The sequence below is a fragment of the Lontra canadensis genome, unplaced genomic scaffold (assembly GCF_010015895.1).
Source record: "Lontra canadensis isolate GAN:19392208 unplaced genomic scaffold, GSC_riverotter_1.0 scaffold154, whole genome shotgun sequence".
In the NCBI taxonomy this organism is placed as follows: Eukaryota; Metazoa; Chordata; class Mammalia; order Carnivora; family Mustelidae; genus Lontra; species Lontra canadensis.
The window spans coordinates 1,623,682-1,649,886 of record NW_022631148.1 but is presented as its reverse complement, the minus strand read 5'-3'; the positions used below and the strand labels follow the sequence as shown (position 1 = coordinate 1,649,886).

The window sequence follows — 26,205 nt, the reverse complement described above, 5'->3', positions numbered from 1 at the left end:
AATCGAAGTTTGTGGGCTTACACCACTTATTTTCAAGAGTTATTGCAAAATTACAGTTAGTAAGACAGACATTGATGTAAAGATAAATTGACCAATAGTGTAGTGTACAACCAGAGGCAGACATGTGTATGTGGACATCTGGTTTATTACAAAGGTGCACAGAAAAGCCATGGAAAACGGTAAGCTTTACAATAAATGGTTTTAATTCAGTAGGACTTTTATATTAAAAAAAATCTGTCCTGGGGCGCCTGGGTGGCTCAGTGGATTGAAGCGTCTGCCATCGGCTCAGATCATGGTCTCAGGGTCCTGGGATCGAGCCCCACATTGGGCTCTCTGCTCATCAGGGAGCTTGCTTCCCCCTCTCTCTCTGCCTGCCTCTCTGCCTACTTGCGATATCTGTCTGTCAAATAAATAAACGATTTAAAAAAAATTTTTTTAAATCTGTCTTGGCCCTCCCTCAAAAAGTTAATTCCAGATGGATTTTAATCTAAATATGAAAAGTAAAACAAAAAAGCATCTAAATATTAATATAGGGAATAATTTTATGAACTTGGAATAAGGAAGGGTTTCTTAAAGAAGATATAAAAATTACTATTGTTTTAGTCCTTTTGGGCTGCTATAACAAAATACCAGAGTAGTTAGGTTATAAACAATAGAAATTTATTTCTCACAATTCTGGAGGCTAGGAAGTCCAAAGCCTAGTCTCCAACTGATTCAGTGTCTGGTGAGAACACATTTCCTGGTCCAAAGAAGGTATTTTTTTACTGTATCTTTATACGGTGGAGGGAATGAGAGGCTTCCTGGGGTCCCTTTCATGAGGGTGTTGTCCCTATGACCTAATCACCTCCTAAAAGCTCTATCTCTTAATAACATCACCTTGGGAGTTAGGGTTTCAACATATGAATTTTGGAGGACACAAATATTCAGCCCATAACAACTATCAAAATGGGAAATACTAATAAATTAGAATACATTAAATTAAGGATTTCTAGTCATCAAAAAATATCATTAAAAGAGAAAAGGCAAGCTACAAAATTAGGAGAGGAGATGTTATAGATATACCGATAGAGAAAGAGATGACAAGGGACTTTTATGCAGATTATATAAAAGCCAGATTATATACAAATAACGTCTACAAATAAATAAGAGATAGATAATCCAAAACTGGACCCCCCCCTAAAAAAAGTCACCTTATATAAGAAACTATCCAAATATCATTCAAGTCATGAAAGAATGTTCAATTTTGGTAAAATCTGAATTTAAAATACAGGGAATAATCTCAACATTACAATATCTTTAACTTCCTGACATTCAAGGATAGGCAATGGGTTGAGCTAGGGAAAGGCATACACAGGTAGATGTAATTTATCCATACTGTGTAACTGGTGGATTATATTTTGGCTTACAGTGATTTATTAAATTAATTAATAGTGAAGTATGTCATGCATAGAACAATGGTGATAGTGAGCCTCAAACAACAGTCACAATTACTTCATGTCAACTCAACTGAAGCCCTAAATATTAAAGAAACTGTGGAATGCATATAAATTGCTTATGGTAATGGAGAACACATAGTTAGTGCTTAATAGAATCCACTGTTGTGAGATTAAAGGATGGGTATCAGACAGGAAATCCAGGATGATTTACCTCTACTGGCATAAAAACAGAGGAAGCCACTCTAGAAAGCCCTCTCCCAAGTGGCCTCACATTTGACCAATGCAGTGAGGAAAGTTACTTGTATCTCTAGTAAGAACTTTCAACAGGGGAAGCAACTCGAAAGCTCACAGGAGCTCATTACTTAAGACAATGACACAGAACACTGTATCCTCTGGGTATCAGGGGGCTTTTCTTTCTCCTTCCCAATCCATAGAGTTGGGATTTGAAAAAGCCTTTGACTGAATTTACACTAAGCTGGAAGACAACTCTGGATATCACGGAGAGAGTAAGTTAACCCTCATGATGATCCCCAAAGTCACAAGTTTCTATCATACTTACCCTCTGTCCTCACTGTTTACTGAAACCTGCCAAGAACTTAATGTAAACAAGTTTGCTTCAAGTCCAAGACAAATAACTTTGCTTTATGACCCAGGCAGCAATTCTACGAATAAATGGGGGGGGCGGAGACAGACTATTTTTCAAAAAAACATACATGCACGGACTACAGAAATTGGAATAGGGATGGTGTTTGGAGGGGTCATAGATGGGTAGAGGATTCATAGGACCCAGAAGTAGGAAATGATGGGAAGGAAGAGCTTCACACCCTCCAGGTAACTGAAATCACTTTTATCACTTTTTTTTTTTTATTTTGTATTTCCCATATTTATGATGTGCAGGATAAAAATTAGAATAACTAACATTTTAAGTATTTTTTATGGACCAAAAACTATGTTAAGCACTATATGCATTTGCTATGTTTTTAAAGATTTTATTTATTTTTTTAAAGATTTTATTTATTTATTTGACAGACAGAGATCACAAGCAGGCAGATAGGCAGGCAGAGAGAGGAAGGAAAGCAGGCTCCCTGCTGAGCAGAAAGCCCGATGTGGGGCTCAATCCCAGGACCCTGGGATCATGACCTGAGCTGAAGCCAGCAGCTTAACCCACTGAGCCACCCAGGTGCCCCAAGATTTTATTTATTTTTTAAAAAGATTTTATTCATTTATTTGAGAGAGAGCAAGAGAGAGAGAGAAAGAGCGTGCATAAGTTGGGGGAGGGGCAGAGGGAGAAGCAGGCTTCCCACTAAGCAGGGATCTCAATGCAGGGCTGGATCCCAAGACTCCAGGATCATGACTTGGGCCCAAGACAGATGCTTAACCGACTGAGCCACCCAGCACCCCTATGCATTCACTCTGTTAATTCTCACACCAACTCAGTGAGCCAAGAACTATTTATCCCTATTTTACAGATTAAGACTATGATTAAATAGATAAACTAATTAGTTAAAGGCACACAGCCAGCACTGGTGTGCCTGGGGGTTGACAATCCAGCTCTGATTTGGTGATTTTAACCAGTATTCTACACTAGACAATAGGTAGTCTGAAGCCAGACCATCTAGAGAGATTCACAAACCAGTAACTCTCATTTCCTTACTCCCTCTCTCTCTCCTTCCTACAAAATTTATTGAGTACCTAACATAAGTGCCTGGCACTGGGTCAAGTCTTGAGGAATGGTCTCTGCATTTAAGTGACACAATCTATTGGGGGAGACACACACATAGTCTAAAAGACAGGGATTTTAAATATTATGATAAAAACAAACAGAGGACATCTACAGGGGTCAGGAAATCCCTCTCCTGCAGACTTTTAGAAAACCACCTCTCTCAAGAAATGTCTGTGGATAAATTTTTTTCAGTGAGTCAGCATTTAGTCAAGGCACTGAAATTTAGCATTTGGTGATGCCTAAACTCTCATCATTAGATTTTTGCCTCTGTCCTCATTCTACCACAAATTGAAGGCTACTAGTGTATTCTGGTTTGTGAAATAATCCATGTCTAGGCCCAGCACCACATGCCAGGGTGACAGTGGGGAGAGGGACAGTGAGACAAAGGATCCTACTGAGACCCAGACTCTAGAAGGAGAAATGACAGAGTTTGAATATGCTTTGTCACAGTCTGTTCCATTTTCTGAGATTGTTCCTATCCTGTAGCAGAAACTACTGTTTGGTGACAAGGCCAATGGGTCTTCCAAGAACACAGGACATCAGGACTTCACTAACTTATCAGAGTACTGGCATCTATCTTGGTGAATTAAGTTTTGTTTGAAGTTAATAAAGGAGCAATTCATATCCCAGAAACATTAAAATAATAAAGAAGATCCCAAAGCTATTATCAATATTTTTTAAATAAATGTCAATGGAAATTGTACATTTATGATATAAAGTAGCATAGGCTAAAAAAACGTATCAAGGTTGAATCTGTGTTTCATCAATGACTAGTTACATGACCATAGATAAAGCTAGTTTAACTTTCTGGGTTTTATTCCTTATGTGAAGAATGGGAATAATTCTACATACTCTATATAATTACAAGAAATAGTATGATTAAGCACTTAGACTAGAGCCTAATCCCCAGTACAGCTCTGTGTGATAGAAACATTATACAAGCAGGAAAGGATGCTGTATTTTGTCAAATGCTTGTTCTGCATCAATTTAGAAGACCATGTGATCCTTGTGTGTACCCTTATTTATTTGTTCTGTCATATTGATTGATTTGCAAATGTTGAACCACCCTTGCATCCCAGGGATAAATCCCACTTGGTCATGACGGAAGCCACACTGTCATTTTAAACATTTTGGTAGCCACATAAAAGAGCAAAACAAGTAGGTAGAATTGATTTTAATAATATTTAATATCTTATTTTACCCAATATGTCCAAATTTTATTATATCATATTTTACATTGCTTTAGGTTTTTTATTTCAATAAATTGAAATAATTTAAATAAAACCGAAACTTCAGTTTCTTAGTCCCTCTGTACACATTTCAAGTACACAGTAGCCACATTGCACTACCCTAGCACATGGAGCAGACATTGTAAGCACCCAACTAAGCACTGTATAGAGAGGAGCAAAACATGGTTCCAACAAACCAGGAATGGCTTAATATCAAGCAACTCCTGGTAATTTTGTTAGATGTGATTGAGCCTTTCGTTCACATGAGAATATTCCCCAGAAATACAGAAAATGAAGCATGTAGTGGTTAAAATGGCATGATGACTGGGAATGACACTAAAATACCCTGAAAAAAAAATGAAGAAGAGGGAGGGATGATGCAAATGTAGTACAACATGGATCATTTTTTAATCTGAGTGATCAATATATTAGAGCTTATACTACTGTTATCTCCATTGTGTATACATTTGAAAATTTTCACCATAAAATGTGTTAAGTACTGGTAACCCAGTTAGAAAATGAAAGGGCATAATTACTGGGTGCTTACTATATGTCGGGCTAGGTTTGGTATTTAAAATAACTCTCTTGAAGCAGTCAGTAGTGTTTCCATTTGAAGGATGAAGAAATAGAGGTTTAAATGAATTGCCAAACTTATGAGAGTAGTATTTGTATTCAGGCAATACAAAGATAAAGTTACACATTGTCTCCCCTTCACACATCTTTTGGTTCAAAGGAATACAGGGATAATGAAACAAAGAAACTACATTCAATGACAATGATCCATCACAGTGAAATGATCATCCCAAAGTCCATGACATAGGCCAAAGCAGAGGAGACCCTAGTATGCATGTAGCAGTTATACCAATGACCAAAGAAACTGGGTCTCTATCAGTGTAAGTAATTTGTCCCAGAACTCACAGTTGGTCATTGTTAAGATCTAAAAGATCTAAACCTACTCGAGAGTTAATTCGTTTCCATATTTTATAACAACTAATGTCAACTAGGATCTGAAGTCTTAGCATCTTGAAGATGGTAGTCCCTTTTCATGAAGACTCTATACATGTTTCCCAACTTTTAGACATATAAGAAGGGACAAAGAGTGAAGTCCTGGAATAATCGAAAATATGACAAAGCCAATCAGTCTGTCAGGAATTTGGGAGCCCAAGGGGTCTCATAAAAAGGTAATTACATCCTGGGTTTGACTCAAAGTGCACATTTTAAGACTTACATACATATGATCACAAATGTGTATGTGTGTGTGTGCTTACTTTTGTAGATTGCATACACCAACTGGAAAATGGATGAAAAGCATCCTCAAATGAAGACACTAGAGGTTACCACTTGGAACCTTGATTTAACACAGAGATTTAATTTAAATTCTGGTGCAACAATAAACTTTGTCGGACAACTGACACTTAAGAAGAGAGCCAAGACTACATCCCTAAATCTGTTCAAAGCCTGTCAGATCTTTTTTTTTTTCCTTTCTTTCTCTCTGTCTCCCTGTCTCTCTGTCTGTCTCTCTCTCTCTCTCTCTCCTCCCACCAGCTCCCCTATCCCTGGTAATTTTAAGAAACAGACCATTGGGGAAGATGTGTGCTATGGTGAGCATTGTGAATTGTGTAAGACTGATGAATCACAGACCTATACCCCTGAAACAAATAATACATTATATGTTAATTTAAAAAAAAAAACAGACTTTACCCAAACTAGTACCTTAAAGTGAGAAAGAAATTTTGAGAATAATTTTTTTTAAAAAATAACAATTTAATTATCAATTAACAATCTAATTATCCTTCTTTTTTTTTTTCCTATAGGTAAAGTTGCACTGTATTTCTCTCTTGTGAACTTCCCAGGTTCCATGGAAAATAATGTTACTGAATTTATCTTCATGGGTCTTTCCCAAAATGAGAAAGTACAGCAACTATGCTTCTTTTTGTTTTTACTCTTTTATATGATCCTCATGACTGGAAATTTTCTCATTATAATGACCATTCAAATGAGTCCAACTCTCAACTCTCCAATGTACTTCTTCCTTAGCTTCCTATCCTTTGTGGACATCTGCTATTCCTCTGTTACAGCCCCCAAACTGATTGTTGATTCCCAAGCCAAAGTCAAGAACATCTCTTTTGTTGGTTGTATGGTGCAGCTTTTTTTCTGCCATATCTTTGGCTGCACAGAGATCTTCATTCTCACAGTGATGGCCTATGACAGGTATGTGGCTATCTGTAAGCCTCTACGCTATATGACCATCATGGATCGGAAGGTCTGCTCCATACTGGTGGTAACCTGCTGGTTAGGAGGGTTTGTGCATTCCTTTATCCAGACCATCCTCACTGTACAACTGCCTTTCTGTGGCCCCAACCTGATTGACCACTATTTCTGTGATGTCCACCCTTTACTGAAGCTAGCTTGCACAGACACATATGTGGTAGGGCTCATTGTGATAGCCAACAGTGGCATGATTTCCCTGAGCTGCTTTGTAATTCTTGTAGGCTCTTACATTGTCATCTTGCTTTCCTTTAAGACCCGTTCATCAGAGGGGAGGCGCAAGGCCCTGTCCACATGTGCTTCCCACATTACAGTGGTGATCTTGTTTTTTGTCCCCTGCCTCTTCATCTACCTAAGGCCTTCCACCACTTTTACTGAGGACAAGATGGTGGCTGTGTTCTATACCATCATTACACCCATGTTAAACCCCCTGATCTACACCCTGAGAAACATGGAAGTGAAAAATGCCATGAAGAGACTGTGGATGGAAAGGTTGTTGGTCAGAAATAAGAGAGACTCTGGTATGAAACTCAATGGGATTGCTATAGCCTCAGTTGTACCAGTTTCCACATGAGTTGCTGGGAACAAGTCAACCATCATCCCTTAAACCTTATCCCATGAGAAAGAGTACAATATAGCATAGTTCTGGATTTGAAGTCTAAAGATCTAGTTTGAAGGGCCTATTCTACTAGTTACTAGTAGTCTGACGTTAGGCAAAGAGATATACTAATCACCCTGAGTGGATTAAATGTTACTGCAGAGAACTCTGACACCTAAACACAGTCCATTACATAATGTATAGTACTGTTGCCTCTGAGTAATAACTCTAACTGATGTAGAATGACAGGCATTGTATTCTAATAAGGTAATATAAAGAAATAATATCAAAATATTGGGAGTGATATTAAAACATAAAGGAATGATACCAAAAACAAATGTTGACATTGATCTTGCTATCCTTTGTCTGGTCTGTTTTAAATCTCATTTTAAAATGCAGATAACTACATTTCCTACCACTTCCCAGGGCTATATAGAGAATTACATGAGGTGAAATTGAAAGTAAACACATTTTGTCAATGGTAAGGATCTCTGAAAGCCAACAAGGCTTGCATCCATGAGACCCCAAAATTACAGCAAAGAAACAGTTAATGGGCTCATGAGAACACAATGAGGCTATTTCCCCAAGACTCAGCCAGAGGAAGCAGACAGAAATGTCTATCTCCAAGTCTTTCTCTGAAAAAGGCTTATCTGCATACTTTAAAAGCTGATGCCTAAGCATCAGGCTTCTAATTTAGCACAGTAGGGGCTGACTGCAATCTTCCCCAGAAACCAAGAAGGCCACTGGACACCATCTCCACCTTCACCCTCTGGCCCATTCCAAGTCATCAGTGTCTCCCTGACAGGAGCTTATACACATATCTGGTACCCAGGTTTTGAGGCTGCTCCCCAGAATACGCCCCCTTCCACCACCTGACTCTGGTGGGCAGTGGAGTTTGAATTCACTGGTCCCATTGGACTACATCAAACAACGAAACACTTCTTAACCAGCTAGGCCCAAGAAATGCCCACTTCCCAGCCTTTCCCTGAAAGAGGCTTATTTCCTTCCTCTAAAGTTGCTGCCTGAGGATCTAATTTTCAATCTGTTTCCTGGAGCGGATGAGATCTTCCGTTTTGGGACACTTACAGGTCTTAGCACACACTCGTCTACTGAAGGCTACTAAACACAAAGAAAGCATCCTGCACACAGGTTTGAGAAACGACCAAAAGCTCAGGCCAGACTGAATGATTAGGTTCATTCCCTACAAAACACCACTTCATCCAGACTAGGAGAGGTGACTACATCAAAAACTAATGATACACTACATGTGAGTTAATTGAACATAATAATATAAGTAAACATTTACGTAAATAAATAAATAAATAATCTTTTAAAAAGTCTAGGAGAGGTGGCGGTTTTACCTAATGCACAGAAACCAACAGAGAGTCAAGAAAAACAGAGAAACAGAGGAATGTGTTCCAATCAAAAAAGCAAGATAAAACTCCAGAAACTGGTCATAATGAAATGGAGTTGAGTGATTTATCTGATAAAGAGTTCAGAATAATGTTCATAAATATGATCACCAAGGTTAGGAGAACAATACATGAACAAAGTGAGATTTTCAACAAAAATATAAGAAAGTACCAAAGAGAAATCACAGAGCTAAAGAATGCAGAAACTGAACTAAAAAATTCAATAGAGGTTAATACGAGACCACATCAAGTAAAACAAAGAATCAGTGAACTCAAAGATAGGGCAGTGGGATTCATTCAAACAGGAGTAAAAAGAAAAAAGAATGAAAAAGAGAGCATATAGCATAAGGGACTTACAGGATATCACTAAAGAGACCAATATTCTCATTACAGGGTTCCCAGAAGAAAAAGAGAGAAATAAAGGGACAGAGTGCTTATTCAAAGAAATAATGAAAATAATGAAAACCTCCTAAACTGAGGGAGGAAATAGACATCCAGATCAAGGAAATTCAGACAGTTCCAAATAAGATGACTCCAAAGAGACCCACACTGAGACACTTTATAAGTAAGTTTTCATAAGTTAAAGAATCTTTAAAGCATCAAGAGAAAAACACCATGTCGCATATTAAGGAACCCTCATTAGGTGATCAGCATATTTTTCACAGAAACTATGAAGTCCAGAAGGGAATGCATGATATATTCAAAATGCTGAAAGAAAAAAAAAATGCCAACCAAGAATATTTGACTTGGCAAAGCTGTCTTTCAGAATTAAAGGAGAGAGAAAGAGTTTTTTGGACAAGCAAAAACTAAAGGAATCTTCACCACTAGACCAGCCTTACAAGAAATGTTAAAGGGAGTTCTTTAAGCTAAATTGAAAGAACACTAATTAATAACATGAAAGCATAGGAAGGTATAAATCTAACCAGCAAAGGTAAAATACAGTTAAATTCAGAATATTCCAGTGTTGTAATGGTGGTAGGTAAATCTCTTATAACTCTAATATGAAGGTTAAAAGACAAAAGTACTAAAAATAACTATAACTACTATAATTCGTTAATGGATCCACAAGATAAAAAGATGTAAATTGTGACATCAAAAATATAAAATGGTAGCCTAGCTGGATATAGTATTCTTGGCTGCATGTTTTTCTCATTTAGTACTCTGAATATATCATGCCAGCTCTTTCTGGCCTGCCAGGTCTCTGAGGGTTGCTGGGGGGAGGGGGGTTGGGGGGGTGGGGTTATTATGGACATTGGGGAGGGTATGTGCTATGATGAGTGCGGTGAAGTGTGTAAACTTGGCGATTCACAGACCTGTACCCCTGGGGAAAAAAAATATATGTTTATAAAAAATAAAATTTATTAAAAAAAAAAATCAGATGAACAAGAAAAAAAAAAGAAAATAAAAAAATATATATAAAATGGGTGGGGATTAAAAATGTAGAGCTTTAATATACATTTGAACTTAAATTGGTATGAGCTTAATATAGACTACTATTAATACAAGATGTTTTATGTAAACTTCATGGTAACCACAAAGCAAAAACCTGTAATGAATACACAAAAGATAAAGAGAAAGGACTCTAAGCACACCATTACAGAAAATCATCACAAAAAAGGAGCAACACAAGAAGAAAGGAAGAAAGAATTACAAAGAGCCAGGAAACAACAAAATGGCAATAGTTAGTCCATACCTACCAATAATTACTCTAAATATAAATGGACTAAGTTATCCAATCAAAAGCATAGAGTAACTGAATGTATTAAAAAATAAGACCCAGGGTGCCTGGGTGGCTCAGTGGGTTAAAGCCTGTGCCTTCAGCTCAGGTCATGATCCCGGGGTCCTGGGATCGAGCCCCGCAACGGGCTCTCTGCTCGGCAGGGAGCCTGCTTCCTCCTCTCTCTCTGCCTGCCTCTCCGCCTCCTTGTGATCTCTGTCTGTCAAATAAATAAATAAAATCTTTAAAAAAAAAAAAAAAAACAAGACCCAACTTTATAAGTTGTTTACAAAATTCTCTCTTCAGCTTTTAAAAAAAATTTTTTAGTGTGTTATGTTAGTCACCACACAGACGAAAGTGAAAAAATATTCCATGCAAATGGAAACCAAAAGAAAGCAGGGATAGCTATACTTACATAAATAAAATAGACTTTAAAACAAAGACTATAATAAAAAACAAAGAAGGTCATTATACAATGATAAAGAAGTCAATCCAACAAGAAGATACATTTGTAAATAGAAGGATCTAAATATATAAAACAAATATTAAAAGACCTGAAAGGAGAAATAACAATAATAAAATAATAGTAGGGGATTTCAGCACCCCACTTTTATCAATGGAAGATCATTCAGACATAAAATCAATTAGAAAACACTGGAGTTAAAACTACATGTTAGACCATCAGGACTTAACACATTTGCAGAACATTCCATCCAACAGCAAAAGAATACACATTCTTCTCATGGAAACATGGAATGTTCCCTAGGACAGATCATATGTGAGACCACAAAACAAGCCTTAATATATTTGAGAAGACTGAAATCATATCAAGCATCTTTCTTGACCACAATTGTATGAAACTAGAAATCAATTATGAGAACTGAAAAATTCACAAATATATGGAGATTAAACAATATGCTACTGAATAGCTAATGGCTCAAAGAAGAAATTAAAAGAGAAATTTTAAAAATATCTTTGAGACTACAAAACAGAAACAGAAACACAACATACCAAAATGTATACGATGTAGCAAAAGCACTTCTAAGAGAATTCATAGTGATAAATACCTACCTTAAGAAAACAGAAAGATCTCAAATAAACAACCTAACTTTATACCTCAGAAAACTAGAAAAAGAACAAACAACATCCAAAATTAATAGAAAGAAGGAAGTAAGAAATCAGAGCAGAAACAAGCAAAATAGATGCTTTAAAAAACAATAGGAAAGGGTGGAGGAGCAACACGGCAGAGGAGTAGGAGACCTAAATATCATCAGGTCCCAGGAGCTCGACTAGATAGTTCTCAAACCATTCTGAACACCTACAAACTCAACAGGAGATTGAAGAGAAGAGCAGCAATTCTAGGAACAGAAAAGTGACCACTTTCTAGAAGGTAGGATGTATAAAGAAGTGAATCTGAAGCAACACATATGGGAAGATACACCATGGGAGGAAGGGTCAGCTCCCGGCAAGCAGTAGTGCTGCAGAGCACAAAATCAGAACTTTTAGAAGTCTGCTCCACTGAGGGACGACACTCCAGGGGCTGGAGCCCTTACAGGGACAGGGTGGTCTCAGGACCCACAGGGTCACAAAAAGACCAGGGATGTCTGAGTGTAGCAGAGCTCCCACATATGAGAGCAGGGAAGCCAGCTGCAGAGACAGAGATGAGGGGTGGGCTCTCAGCTCAGGGTTACCTTAAACCATGATCCAAGGCATAGTCAGGCCACTGCTCTTCAAGCAGGGACCCCACAAGTGGCAGACCCAGGAAGACCCCCTCCTTCCTCCTCCGGGAGGAGCAGCACAGGAGTGTGCTGCAGGAATCTGCTGGGTTTGGAGACTCCAAATGGGGCTGTGTGCCAAAGATAGAAACACTGGGTCACAGGCGAGGTGAGCACAGAACACAGCCAGAAACCAGGGTGACAGGAGTGATTGACCACTTTTCTCTGAGGGTGCGCTGAGGAGTGGGGCCCTGAGCTCTCAGCTCCTACAGAGCTGGAAATTGGGAAGCCACCATTTTCATTCCCGTCCTCCAAAGCTGTACAGAAAGCATTCAGGGAACAAAAGCTTCTGAGAGCAAAACTGAGCAGATTATTTAGCCTGGCCCCTGGCAAGGACAGTATAATTCCACCTCAGGCAAAGACATTTGAGAATCACTGCAACAGACCCCTCCCCCAGAAGATGAACAAGAACATCCAGCCAAGACCAGTTCACCAGTCGATGAGAACTGCAAAACTTCAGAGCTATGGGAATACAGCACAGAATTCATGGCTTTTTTCCCCATGATTCTTTAGTCTTTCAAAGTTAAATTTTTTAAATTTTATTTTTTTCTTATTCTATATTTTTAAGTTTTCCTCTTCCTATTTTAACTTTTTTTAACCATTTTATCTTATCAATACTTTTTCAAAAATCTTTTTTTAATTTTCATTGTAATAGTCATATTCTATCCCTTCATTGCATTTAACCTTATTTTTGTATACATACAGGTTTTTCTTTCTTTAAAATTTTGGGATACAGTTTCTTCTAACAGATCAAAATATACCCTAATCTAGCATATGGCTTTGTTCTAGTCTCCATCCTGATTACATTGTTTCCTTTTTTTTTTTCTTTTTTCAACCAACTTCTTATCAATTCCTTTTTTAGAATCTTTTTTAATTTTCATCTTTACATTCATATTCCATCCTTTCATCATGTTTACCCTTGTTTTTGTACATATATATGTTTTTCATTCTTTAAATTTTGGGGAGGCAGTTTCTTCTAACAGACCAAATACACCAAAATCAAGTGTGTGACCCTGTTCGATTCACCATTCTAATTAATATATATGTATATGTATGTATTCTCAAACACACACACACAGATTTTTTTCTCTCCTTTCTTCTCCCCCCAGTTTTGGGTCTCTTCCAACTTGATTAGTGTATATTTTTCTGGGGTCTGCTACCTTTTTAGTATTTTGTTGTCTCTTTCACCTATTCTTATCTGGATAAAATGACAAGGCAGAAAAACCTCAAAAAAAGAAGAGGAGGCAGTACTGAGAGCTAGGGACCTAATCAATATGGACATTAGTAAGATGTCAGAACTAGAGTTCAGAATGATGATTATCAAGGTGCTAGCTGGGCTTGGAAAAAAGCATGGAAGATACTAGAGAATCCCTTTCTGGAGAAATAAAAGAACTAAAATCTAATCAAGTTGAAATTAAAAAAAAGCTATTAATGAGGTGCCATCAAAAATGAAGGCTCTTACTGCTAGGACAAAGAAGGCAGAAGAGAGAATTAGTGATATAGAAGATCAAATGATGGAGGATAAGAAGCTGAGAAAAAGGGATAAGCAACTACTGGACCACGAAGGGAGAATTTGAGAGGTAAGTGATACTATAAGATGAAACTGTATTAGAATAATTTGGATCCCAGAAGAAAAAGAAAGAGAGACGGGGGCAGAAGGCATGTTGGAGCAAATTATAACAGAGAATTTCCCTAATTCGGCTAAGGGAACAAGCATCAAAATCCAGATCAAATCCAAAATCAAAATCAATAAAAATAGGTCAATACCCCATCATCTAATAGTTAAACTTACAAGTCTCAGTGACAAAGAGAAAAAAAAAAAAAAGAAGGATGCTATGGACTAAATTGTCCCCCCCAAAATTCATATGGTTGAAGCCCTAATCTTCATTGTGGTGTGAGGGTGTTTGGAGATGGAGCCTGTGGAAGGCAATGAGGGTTAGATGAGGTCACGAGGGTAGGGTCCTCTTGATGAGGTTAGCAGGCTTCTAAGAAGAGGAGGAGAGAGAGAACACTGTGTCCCCCACACATACCCTCAGCACCATGTGAGGACACAGCAGAAGGCAGCTCTGCAAGACAGGAAGAGAGCCCTCACCAGGAAACCAGATCCACCAGCACCTTGATTTTGTACTTCTGGCCTCTGGAACTATGAAAACTAAACTCGTGTTGTTTAAGCCACTGAGGATGGTATTTGTTACAGCAGCCTGTGTATGATATTGAAAAAATATATCAACTAAAAAAAAAAAAAACAGGTCAAACAAGAGTGTGCAAACATAATGGTATAGATGTAAAAATGATAATGACTTGTTCAAATCCATGTATTCTCAGCTGTTTCCATTGATTCTCTACAACACAGATATCAGCCTCTCTACATTTGGCAGAAAAAGTTCGCTGCTGCTACAATCATCATCAAGGGAAGAAAAAGAGCCAATTAGTTCTCCATTCTGTGCAGTCGATGATCAGTCCCTGCTTTCTGTGGCCCATGCCCAGCTTTATGACATGATGCCTTTGGCAACTAATTATACTCTAAGGAGCTGAGGCAAAGATCGAGGAAAAGTTTGTAAAGAAGAAAATTAATGTCATCCCTCAGGGGGTTTTCAGAGCTGAGTATTTTTTTACCTCTTTGAGATCCCCAGGAGCTGTAGGTAAGTAATTAAAGGCATGACTGGAGGCTGTGAGAACACTGAAGAGCCAGAGCCTGCGGTTCCAGCCTCCTCCCGTAACCACACTGTGCGCCCAAACCAGGACTCAACACCTCCCAGCACCTCTGTTAGATCCACAAAACAAGACATTGAGAAGTAGCTGGGTTGCCATGCCAGTGCAGAAGCACAGAGGCCATTTCTTTCCCATCTCCTCCTTCCCCAGACATGTGTCTCTGGAAGGGTGGATGATACCACCATTTGTGGAATCCCTGCTAGGTACCAGGCACAGTGCTATGCACTTTATCCATTGGATTGACCAATATGACACAGAACGTCAGTGTTCACTGATACCTGCAGTTTTCGGCTTCCTCGGTAAACAGCTAAATGCTATTTCCCTGTCAGTGGAATGCAGGTGAAAGTGATACATGTCATTTCCACACTTGGCCATAGAAACCCCACACAGTGTCTTCCACTTTCTCTTCCTCATCTTCCAGCTAGAAGGTGACACTCTGAATGACCTTAAGAGGTTTGGGTTAAAGAGGATGGAACCTGTACCAGCCTGGGTCCTTAAATGGCGCCAACCACATTAAACTGTGGCATGACTATTAAGCCACTGAGAGCTGGGCCTTTTTGTTATAACAGCAGTTAGTTTACCCAAAACATCTATTTCACCATCTCAAAATTCAAATTAAATCACATCTTTTATTTACCCAACTAATGGTTCAAGGCACACCTGCCTTATTAACAGAAGTCCACTATCTCCCACATAATGCTGAACCTCATCTCCATCTCAAATTGTCCAAGAACTTCTGAGGAACTCCTAGCCCAAAGGAATCCTGCTACCAAAGACCATGTAGGAAGAGAGGAATTAAAACTCTGACTAGGCACCCTCTTTGGTCATTGCCATGTAATTAGACCTGTGAAATCTGATGGATATGGGTCTGCTGCCCAGGTCTAGACCACTGTCAACGCCATGGTTAGAGTCCACATGTGAGCCCCAAGGTCATAGTTCTCTTTGTCCACTCTCACACGTTCAGCTATTGTTCCCCAAAACACAACAGTCCAGTATGGCTGGACCCAAAGAGGTTTCCAGGCCCAGGCACATGCTGCACCAAATCAAGCCTCCCACATAAACCCTGGTGCTGAACCTATAATTACCAACACTGGTCCCTCTTTCCTTCATGGAGGGCTCCCTCTCGAGGCTTTTAATATTCATTTATTCTAATGGATCATGGTCAACGTTACCATGAACCACATAAATAGGTTTCCTTAATTGCAAATCTTACAGACCAAAAGTTGAGGGTTTGGGCTCTTTCTTCCCAGAAAGCCCCTTGCTCTGTAAGAAAATTGTTCATATCAAGGGGAAGCACTTTTTACTCCATCTCTTGAAAAACATCATAATAATAGGTCCCCACACTTACTATATCTCCATTACTAAGCGGTGCACTCAATTAACTTCTCAGAACAAAGACATCTACTCTAAGAAAACTTCCTGCCTCTGTCTATACAGAGAAAAAGCTAGCAGTTAATCTTGAGTTTTGCACATAGTATCTCATTTAAAGCTATGAGTAAATGCTATCATATCACACAGCATTATGAGTCAATGCTGTTATTCTTACAAAGAACTAGATGTTCAAAGAAGGGAAGTGGCTTGTCTGCAGGATCACAGCTAGTAGGTGGTCAGCTAGGCCACAAATCATGTTCATTGGACTCCAAAGCTTAAAGCAGTTTCTGAGGATCAGGAACCCAGGAGGGGCTTAGCTGGACAGTCTGGTTCAAAGTCTCCCCAGAGGCCACAGTCAAGCTGTGTGCCTCTGGGCTGTGTGGCTGTGTGGCTGTGTGGCACTCTGGGTGCCAGAGAGCAAAGATCATTTGGGGTTATCTTGGTTGGAGACCACACAGGACTTCTTTTCCCCTCTTTTTTTAACCTGAATTTCCTAAATTTTTTTAAATAAAGATTTTATTTCTTTATCTGTCAGGGAGAGAGAGCATAAGCATGGGAAGCAGCAGGCAGAGGGAGATGCAGGCTCCTTGCTGAGTAAGGAGCCCAATGTGGGACTTGAATCCAGAACCCTGGGATCATGACCTGAGCTGAAGGCAGATGCTTAACCAACTAAGCCACCCAGGCATCCCTAAATTTCCTAAATTTTTTACCAAGAACATACTGTATACCAGATTATAAATAAAAAAGCTATCGGGTGCTGGCAAGGGCAGTTCTTCAACCCTGTTGATTTTTACGCATCCTATCTCCGCCTTCTAGTTCCTTTTCCAATCCTATTTTCCTCCGTTGCCTTCCCAACAGTTTAACCAAGTGTCGCTTCCTCGGCCCAATCCTCTGGCGTCATCTAGTGGCCACTTTCGAAATGGCTCCCCTGACAAAGTTTCTCAACTTTTGGATCCAAGGATTTACCTTGCCTTCAGGAAAGTGACTTGGATAGGATGTAACTCATAAGTCTAGAGTCTCGTGTTTTTCCTCAGAAGCCCCAGAGATCTTCAAGTCCAGTCCCAAAGGGAGCTGTCCCCCAGAAGGGACGGATGGGCTGTGAGAACTTTTGAGAACAGGGACTAAACCTGTCTCCTCCTTCTGCTCCCTAGATGACAACCAGCCTTCCCCCCTCCCAGACCAACATTCAGCCAGGAGCACGAAGGTCCCTAGTTTCCTACAGCTTTACAGCTCAGAACCTAACTTCCAAAAACTTAACATTCTCTTTTAACAAACTGCTAGCAGCTGAAGGTGCTCAAAAAAACAGTCTTGGGCTCACAAAGTTTTAGAGAACTTTGTAAAACTTAACAAATATGTTTTAAAATACGTTATATCTAATTTTTTTCATCAAGGAGAAAACAATATTAGGTTTTATTAGTTGAGTAGTCACTGGAATAAAATAGAAAATTTAGGCAAGTAAAAATTAAAATAAAGCCACTCATAATCCCACCATTACATATTCTGGAATTGTCTTTCTTCGATGCATTTATCTGCTTTTTAAATGGGATTATTCCCTACTTCAGTTCTACAAATTGCTTTTCTCAAACTTTACATGTCAGAAGAGCACAGGTGATTATCTGATGTTTATTTCCAATGATACCTCAGTTTCTTGGCTATACCTAAGTAATCTTTATCAAACGAAGTGTTAGAAGCAGAAAACACTTATATGTGAGACCATTTTTGCCTTTTAGCCTGGTTTTTTAAAAAGTCAGAAACAGAGTATGAAGGTTTCTTGCATCCTCCTGCCTCACCCAAACCAAGAGGGTATGCAGAAATATTTTGGGACAACTTTAGCCTGAACCAAGGCATGAAGACTATGTATGCATTCCCCCACCCAGTGTTATCTCTAAGCAGAAAGTCTGGGAGGGCTAACTGTATCATAATCTTTAGTGAGGGCTTCTAGGGTAGAGCTATAGACAAATTCTGTTTTCTCTGGTGTGATAGATACCTCCGAATTCTGTTTATCATTGCCTGGTTAAGAAACGGACTGTTTTAAGGTGATGGGTGTTAAGGAGTGCTCTTGTGATGAGCCCAGGGTGATGTGTGGATCACTATATTGTACACCTGAAACTAACATAACACTGTATGTTAACTAAACTGGAATTAAAATTAAAACTTTAAAAAATTGACTATTTTAAATGAAATCATCTATTCTTGAAAGAGATGACTAAGAACCAAGCCTTAAAGTTGACTCAAATCCCAGCTTCACCAATTACTAGCTGGGAGGCTCTTTTGTTATTGCCACAAAAATGCTATATAATAGGGACACCTGGGTGGCTCAGTTGGTTAAGCGTCTGACTCTTGATTTCAGCTCAGGTTGTGATCTCAGGGTCCTGGGGTCGAGCCCCCCGTGGGACTCCAAGCTCAGCATGGAGTCTGCTTGTCCTTCTCCCTCTGCTCTTCCCCCTACTCTCTCTTTCCCTCTCTCTCAAATGAATAAAATCTCTTTTTAAATGCCACATAATAAATGACCCCAAAGTCATAGAGAATGGAGTAAATCATTCTCGTGGATGTGTAGGTCAACTAGGGAGCAGTGAACAGAGGCAGGGTTGGACCAGGTGTCTCTGCTCCCAGGTGGAGCCCAGCTTGGCTTGGCTGGGGCAGCTCTGCTCCACACGTATTCATTCTGGGGCTCAGGCTTACAGGGCAGCAGCTGCCCAGGGGAGGTTCTTTTCAGAGCAATGGTTGAAGTACAAGAGAGTAAACAAAACCGAGTGAAGCATCTTATGATCTAGGTTTGGCATTAATACTGTCACTTGTGCCCTATCCACAAATCATCTGGCCTCATCCTGAGTCAAAGACAGGGGAGGGGAGTGTATTGGCCCACCACTGTCCTGTACACAATCGCCCACCTACCCCTCTGGCTTCTTACTGTGCTCTTACCTCCCCTGTCAGTTATGCTCTAAAGACCACAGTCTCCATGACCCCTTTTCAAAGCACCGAATGCATTCCTGCCTCAGGGCCTTGGCACACCCTGCCGCTCCCTCTGATCCTTTCTCATTCAAGCTACAATGTATCAGCAGGTAGGTTTAATTCCTTTTAAATTTCCTGTCTCTCCAATAGGCCCTAAAATTCCACAAGGGCAATGACCATGTCTGTTTTGTTCACGAATGTATATACCCAGGGCCCACTGCCAGCCCACAGTAGATGACCAATACAAATTTAGGTTGATAAATGAATAGCTACCACTTATTGGATATTTCATATATCCAGGCACTGTGCTGAGTGTCACAGCAGCAAAATTATAACCACACTCATATAGGTAAAAAGTTGAAATGTCACCTCTTTCCTTACAGAACTTATCTTCAAGCCCCCTCTTTGCTGAATGGCCAAGTCTGAAACATAGGGTAGGCCCAGAAACTTCCCAGTCGGGCATGTGATGGCCAAGATACCCTTGGGAAGATGCCCTCCTAGGGGCCTGAGTCTTTAAACGTCCCAGGTTTGACAAGACATCAACCCACGCCCACCTCTCTCGGGCACCAGGGCTGTGTTTTCAGCAAACCCCAGATACTCCACTCCTGACACTCCAGGCAAACTTTAGCTTTCTGCCACCTGATGCGCATCAAAAGCAGAAGGTCTGTGATTTCCAGTCCGTTTGGGGAGGGGAAGAACTAAAGCTCAGGCTTCCAAACTGGGACCTGCACGATTCTTTAGTTCCACGTACATCCATCCAGAAGCATCTTTTCTTAAGGCAAAATGCTTTCTAGCCTCAACCAGGAATAATTAAATTATAATATGCTCCAGATCTGTGTTTTTTGCCTATTGTGAAAATTAATTACAGCCACGGCCTCGGGCAGACCTGGACACACCAGGGGTACCATGCCTGGAAAACTGACCTGCATTCACATAATGTTTGTCAGTAAACAGCTCAGGAATGTGCTGGAACTGTCCATGGTTTTGTTGCACTTGACAAGCAGGCCAGCGTGTAGCAGTAGTCCCCAGATAGCCGGGAGAGGTGAGGAGCATGGGGAGTGAGGGAGAGACAGAGAACGCACATCATGGGCAAGGCAAGGTGCTGGAAGAACCCCTCTCAGTACCAACTAGGGCTGAGAACTACGGCTGTGGACCCCTTGTGGGGGAAGGGGGGTCAGATGGGGGAACTGTGTCTCCCACTGCAAGGGCTGCTTGTGCCCCTTTCTGTGCGGTAAATTCTACCTCTGACTCACATTCGCAGGACTTCAGTCCCATTAACCTGCCAGGTGTCTGATGGGACCCTTCCCTCTAGCCCATGTGACGCCATGTGGCCACCATGCCATTTCCATCCAGAGAAGATAGTGAAGGTAAGTTACGGGCCTGTGTGTGAATGGGGTTACTTTTTTTTTTTTTTTTTTTAAGATTTTACTTCTTTATTTGTCAGAGAGGGAGAGAGCGTGCACAAGCAGGGGGAAGGGCAGACAAAGGCTCCGCAGAGCAGGGAGCCGGATGTGGGACTCTATCCCAGGACCCCAGGATCATGACCGGAGCAGAAGACAGACACTTAACAGACTGAGCCAGTCACCCATCCCATGCATGTGGTTACTTACATATAATGTCTACGTCTGCACACACACACGCATACACACGCACACACGCCTGGCACATGTCTCGGCAGTGAGACAGCCTCAGGCAACCACAATCCCAGAGCTCTTGCCCTCCAGGCTCCCTCACCACTGCCAGGTGCGCTCACCCGGCCTCCCGTACAGACGGACACACGTTCTCCAGGTATCGCCGGTGCTTTCACGCCCCCAAGGACCCCCACCTCCTCCTGCCAAAATTCCACTGGAGACTCGGCTCAGAAATCTCCAGCCTACCTTCTCCTGGTACCCCTCTTACCGGTGCCTGTCAACCTCCTGGGCATCTCCTGGGTTCCTTCTGTGTTTGCGCCACACGGGCCCCGCCCCCTGCTCATGGACCACCTCTACTGCCTTCGTTCCTGCTTGTCCCGCGGGCCGGCCTGCCCAGCGAGCACCGAGGTGTTCTGAGAGCGCTCTAGCCTCCCCACAAGCACCAGCGCGTGATGAGCCTGTGGCCAGCGCGTGGCCAGAGCATGGGCAGCGCGCCAGCAGCAGGTAGCCAATGCGTGGCCACCGCTGGGCAGAAAGCTTTCTCCTTGGCACAGGTGTGTACCTGCTTATGATCGTGTGAAAGCTACGAGTTGGTGCATCAGAGCATGAAATGCTGTTTTCTTTCTATTTTGACCACCTAAGCCACTAAAGATTTTATTTACTTACCTTATTGGTTCTGTTTCCCCTCTCAAAATGTAAGTTCATGAGGGCAAAGGTTTTTGCCCCTTTTGTTCATGGTGGAACCCTCGGCCGCTGAGGTGTAGTGGTTGGTGCATAGTAGACCCGGGAAATAAAAACTGTCCGCATTGCTACAGTATCCCAGCAATTCTGGGACTTCCCAGATCATCACCAAAACATCCTCAAAAACTCCTGGGGACTTGCCTACGGCATGCGTGCTGCCACCAAGTGGCAGAAGTAGGGTGTCTGTCCATCTGTCCGCGTCTGACCCTCTGAGCACACATTCAGCCACATCTTAGAGGCACACTCACTTCTTCCAAGTCTCCTCTTCACATAGGCTCCCTGGATGTGTGTTTTGGGCTGAATTATGTCTCCCCAGAGTTCATATGTTAAACTTCTAAGCCCAGTACCTCAGAATGTATTTGGAGATATGGTCTTTAATGAAGGTGGGGAAATCGGAGAGGGAGACGAACCATGAGAGACAATGGACTCTGAGAAACAAACTGAGGGTTTCAGAGGGGAGAGGGGTGGGAAAATAAGTGAGCCCGGTGATGGGTACTAAGGTGGGCACGGATTGCATGGAGCACTGGGTGTTCTAAGCAAACAATGAATCATGGAACACTACATCAAAAACTAATGATGTACTGTAAAATAAAATTTAATTTAAAAAATTTAAAATAATGAGATTTTAAAAAAAAAAAAAAAAGGAGAGATGAGTATAGTTAACATTAAGTCATTGGAGGGCCTTAACTCTTTATGGCTGGTGTCCTGATAAAAAGAGGTGAGGACACAGACCCACACAGAGGAAAGATGGTGTGAGGACAAAGGGAGATGGTAGCCACCTGCAAGCCAAGGAGAGAGGCCTCAGAAGAAACCAGCTGGCAACACTTGGATCTTGGACTTCAGGCCCCCAGACTAGTGTGACAGTGAGTCTCTGCTGTTTCAGCCCCCTGGTCTGGGGCACTTTGTTGTGGCAGCCCAGAAACGAACACTAGGTAGAAAATGTTATCGTTAAGGATGCCTCAAGTGGCAGGCTCGCTAGGACACGGCTTCATCAATGAACGGGTGTGCACACAAAGTAAAAAAGTGGGGGTGGGGGGGGAAGAAACAAAGGCACAACATGTTGACATTTTTTATATTTGGTATTTGTGAGTCTTTTTAAAAAAAATTTTCAGGCCATTTTTTTCCTTTAAAAAAAAAAAAGCAACCAACAGCAATACTCTGTACAAGTATAACAAACATTAGAAATATGCATCATTCCAAAATAGTTACAAGAAAATTACAGTTTTAGAGTCCATATCAACACATCCTGTTCCTATGTGCCCCCAAGAGAGAAAAGCTACAGTATGTCGAACACTTGACGGCTACACAGTCTGAAAACTCAGAACTTGGACTTTTGAGGCAAATCAACATCAGTCACCAAGACTCATTTAGCTCAATAAGCATACCCCAGCGCTGCAAAAGAAAACCAGGCTTTTACATCATCTCAGGTGAAAAGCAAACACGGATCGGCTGCATAATTGGCCCCCATCCCCCAGGAGCCTCTGACTCCATGAAGCCCGAATCCAGTGCAGTTAAATGTGCCAAAGTCCAGCCAGAGGTCGCCACGTGCCCACGGGGAACAGACCCCCAAATGTCATTTTCCAATGGTCCCTGTGTCACTAGGTTTACCTTTGGGGGCAAATGTCCTTGCTCTTGGGAGAAGGTACCAATGACCCAAATGCCCCCAACCAACTGACCACCAATCTTTCACTGATAACTAACCACATCCTGGCTATTTTTCTGTGTGCAACTGGCAAATACTGAAGCAGGGATAATCACACCATCTCCTCAATTCCACTGGATTCCTCAGATTTTAGTTCGCTATTCCTGGGAGGCTTTGGCACAGGAGCTCAAAAGCACCTTCTGTTTTCTATGGCCAACCTCCAGCCCACGTGTCCTTTATATTTACACAATTATCTTCCCTTTTCAAACACTGTGCTATAAATACCCTCACAACCCCCACTGGCCCCAAACCCAGTCCTCTTCAGGATGCAAAGAAGCATCGTGACCTTCATGTGACCTGCCACGTGGAATCCAGACCTCTAGACCACAAGCCTTCTTCCCAGGATCTGAGAGTGGCTTGCTGGGGCAGCTGCCTGTTTCCCAAACCCATATCAGGCAGAAGGGAGAAGGATTTCTGGGTGTTTTTGTGTGTTTTTTATACAATAGGTTTACAATTACTGTTGCTTTAGCCTTTTAAAGGGATTTTTAGACTTTTAAAGGGACTTGACACTTAAACTTACCCATCCAGGTGGATTCCTGACAACTGAAGCGGAGAAGGGTATGGCCAACAGAATTTCTGCCCAGGCAAGAGCCTCTCGATGGGGTCAAGGAACTCTCCAAGATCTGGGTACATTGAGGGGCAGACCAGTGTAAAGGTTTGAAAGCCATCTGCCCAAACCCGACATCACTCAGCAGCCTGGGATGGCGTGGCTTCCCTGATGCAGACCTCAAGAGCTGAAGGCCCCCCTGAAGCAGAGTCCAGAGGGCCGTCCAGGCCCATACCACCCATTCCTTTAAGGGCCTGATGCTAAATGAACTGCTTGCCACAAAAGAGAGCAAAGGATTCGGCAAAAAGTGCAATTTCTCTGTGGGAAGGAAGTTCTCCCCAAACGCGACACCTTCACCACCTCTCCTTTTAATCCTTTCAGTACCTCAAAGGGAAAAGGGGGACAAAAGACGTACAAGCACTAAACCTCGGAACTGAATCAAGGGCGTTCAGTTGTGGTTCACCCTTCATGACCCACTAACATGTCCAGTCAGCTCTCAAGGTGCCAGCAGAGTGAGGAACACGGCAGGGGCAGGAGACGGGCTCCCCCAGGTCAACAGGGACCAGGGCACTCGGAGAAGACCCCGCCCCTGTTTTCACTCGGACACAATTGTCCTAAGTTTACAGCAGGATTTATTACTGTGGAAAACAGCCACAGGATTCCAGGAACCTGGCAATTCCTTCATAAGACCTTAAATTCTTCATTGCCTATAGGAGGAGAAACTCAAAACTTCTTCCAAATATAACCTGAGCCACAATATAAAATAAAAAGAAACAAATCCTTTCATGTTAATGCCTTGAGAAGTTTACAGATTATGTACCAATAAAATAAATCCACGTAAATTCTGAAATTCTTGGTGGATACAACACCTGAAGCCAAAAAAAAAAAAATTAATCTACATTTTTTAAAAATCAAAGTAATTACAGCAGCAGTATAGTGAAAAGAGGTTTTAAAAATAATTACATCTTTGATACAAATTCAAACTTTGTACACCTCAATTCAAAGGAATGACTGTTTTAAGAGTTTAGTATATATATACAGTAGATATGGATGTGTGTCACTGCAGATAGACTAAAGCCAGTGGACTTTGAGGGAGGAGGGATTAGTCAGACACTGTTTTCACACTGAAGTGTTCACAGATTGCCACGCTTTTAAAAACACACACACACACATATACACAGACACACATAAAATGCCAACCTGAGTAAAACATTACTAAAAACCTAGAGCATCATGAATCACTAAATCACATATTGCACCTTTAAATAATCCTTCTTACCAAATACAGAAATAAGAAAAAGGATAAAACAGGGACAAGAAAAGGAGATCATGTCACTGTAGGGTTCCTTTGCTTCCCTCCCCCGACCCCACTCCACAAATTCTCAAGGTGATACCTGGTTTCCCCTCTCACTCAACCAATGGGCTGAAAATGTGGCCAACAGAAGTGTCTTTGGGGAAAAGTGGGAAGGAAAAGGGAAGAAAGAATAGAGCACAAAACAGGGGGGAGGTGAAGGGAAGGGGAAGGCCTCCTCTAGTCAAATGAGAACAGGAATGTTACTGAGAAGGCTGAACCTCGGATACTAAACTACTGTTTAAATATTCCGTATATTCCAATTATGAGATTCAATACAAAAATAGAGATATCTACTGAGTTTTGCCTGTGGAAGCATAATTCAGAAAAGGCACATGTTCAAATAGAAAACCCAGGCAGGAGAGGCACCATGTACCCCTCCCTACACGATAATCATCCACAATTATGTATTTTCCATCAGCTAGATTCCAAGATACAGTAGGTAAAAATAGACCTCTGATACTTAAAATATATTCAACCCAACACAATCCTGGCTTTAGCATGTGAATCATATAAAATAGTCTTTTTTAAAAAGAATCTGTTTTGAAAAAGAAAAAAAAAGTCATAGCTCACTTTTCCTGGTGTTCCCATAATTCTTAAGAAAAACAAACAAAAAAAAAAGTGAACTCATCCCATTGGTGATCAGAAATGTAGTAGATTAGCTCACCACCCATCCACAGCCCCTGTCAGCCCCAACTTTTCATCTGTCCTGTGCAGCCTCACACCCTCAAATTAGTTCTAATGAAACAGAACAAAGAATTAAGATATTAGACATATAAAAACATGTCCACATCGGGGCATTTTCCTTTGCTGTGGGTGTGACGGTCCAGGTAACTCCAGAAAGGTCTGACTTTGGGATTAGGCAATATAACCATTTGTCTTTCCAAACGCAGTCACGGGAGCAAGGTTTTCATAGATTGTCATTGCGGTTGTGTTCTGGTAGATGAGATCTACTTTTGAGTCCTTCTGGGATCTGATAATATCCAGAACACACTGGTTGAGGAAAACATACTGGTCCTGTAGAAGAGTAAAAAGAGAAA

General features: G+C 41.2%; 2 protein-coding genes across 2 annotated transcripts in view; one reads left to right on the top strand and one right to left on the bottom strand.

The window, feature by feature from the left end:
* The first annotated feature begins 6,246 nt into the window (after positions 1–6,246).
* On the top strand, positions 6,247–7,230 carry LOC116859352 (olfactory receptor 4S2-like). The gene has a single exon (XM_032844584.1). It carries the CDS (start codon positions 6,247–6,249, stop codon positions 7,228–7,230), a length of 984 nt encoding a protein of 327 aa, XP_032700475.1.
* Positions 7,231–24,429: 17,199 nt separating this feature from the next.
* Positions 24,430–26,205, bottom strand: part of LOC116859329 (receptor-type tyrosine-protein phosphatase eta-like) — a 48,828-nt gene continuing 47,052 nt past the window's right edge. Inside the window, exon 23 of the mRNA XM_032844540.1 lies at positions 24,430–26,182. Coding sequence (XP_032700431.1) covers positions 26,024–26,182 — 159 coding nt within the window. The 3' untranslated portion in view covers positions 24,430–26,023. The remainder of the gene's footprint in view (positions 26,183–26,205) is intronic.

Coding starts and splice junctions, on each gene's coding strand:
- LOC116859352 (XM_032844584.1), top strand. CDS start 6,247: ATGGAAAATAATGTTACTGAATTTATCTTCATGGGTCTTTCCCAAAAT.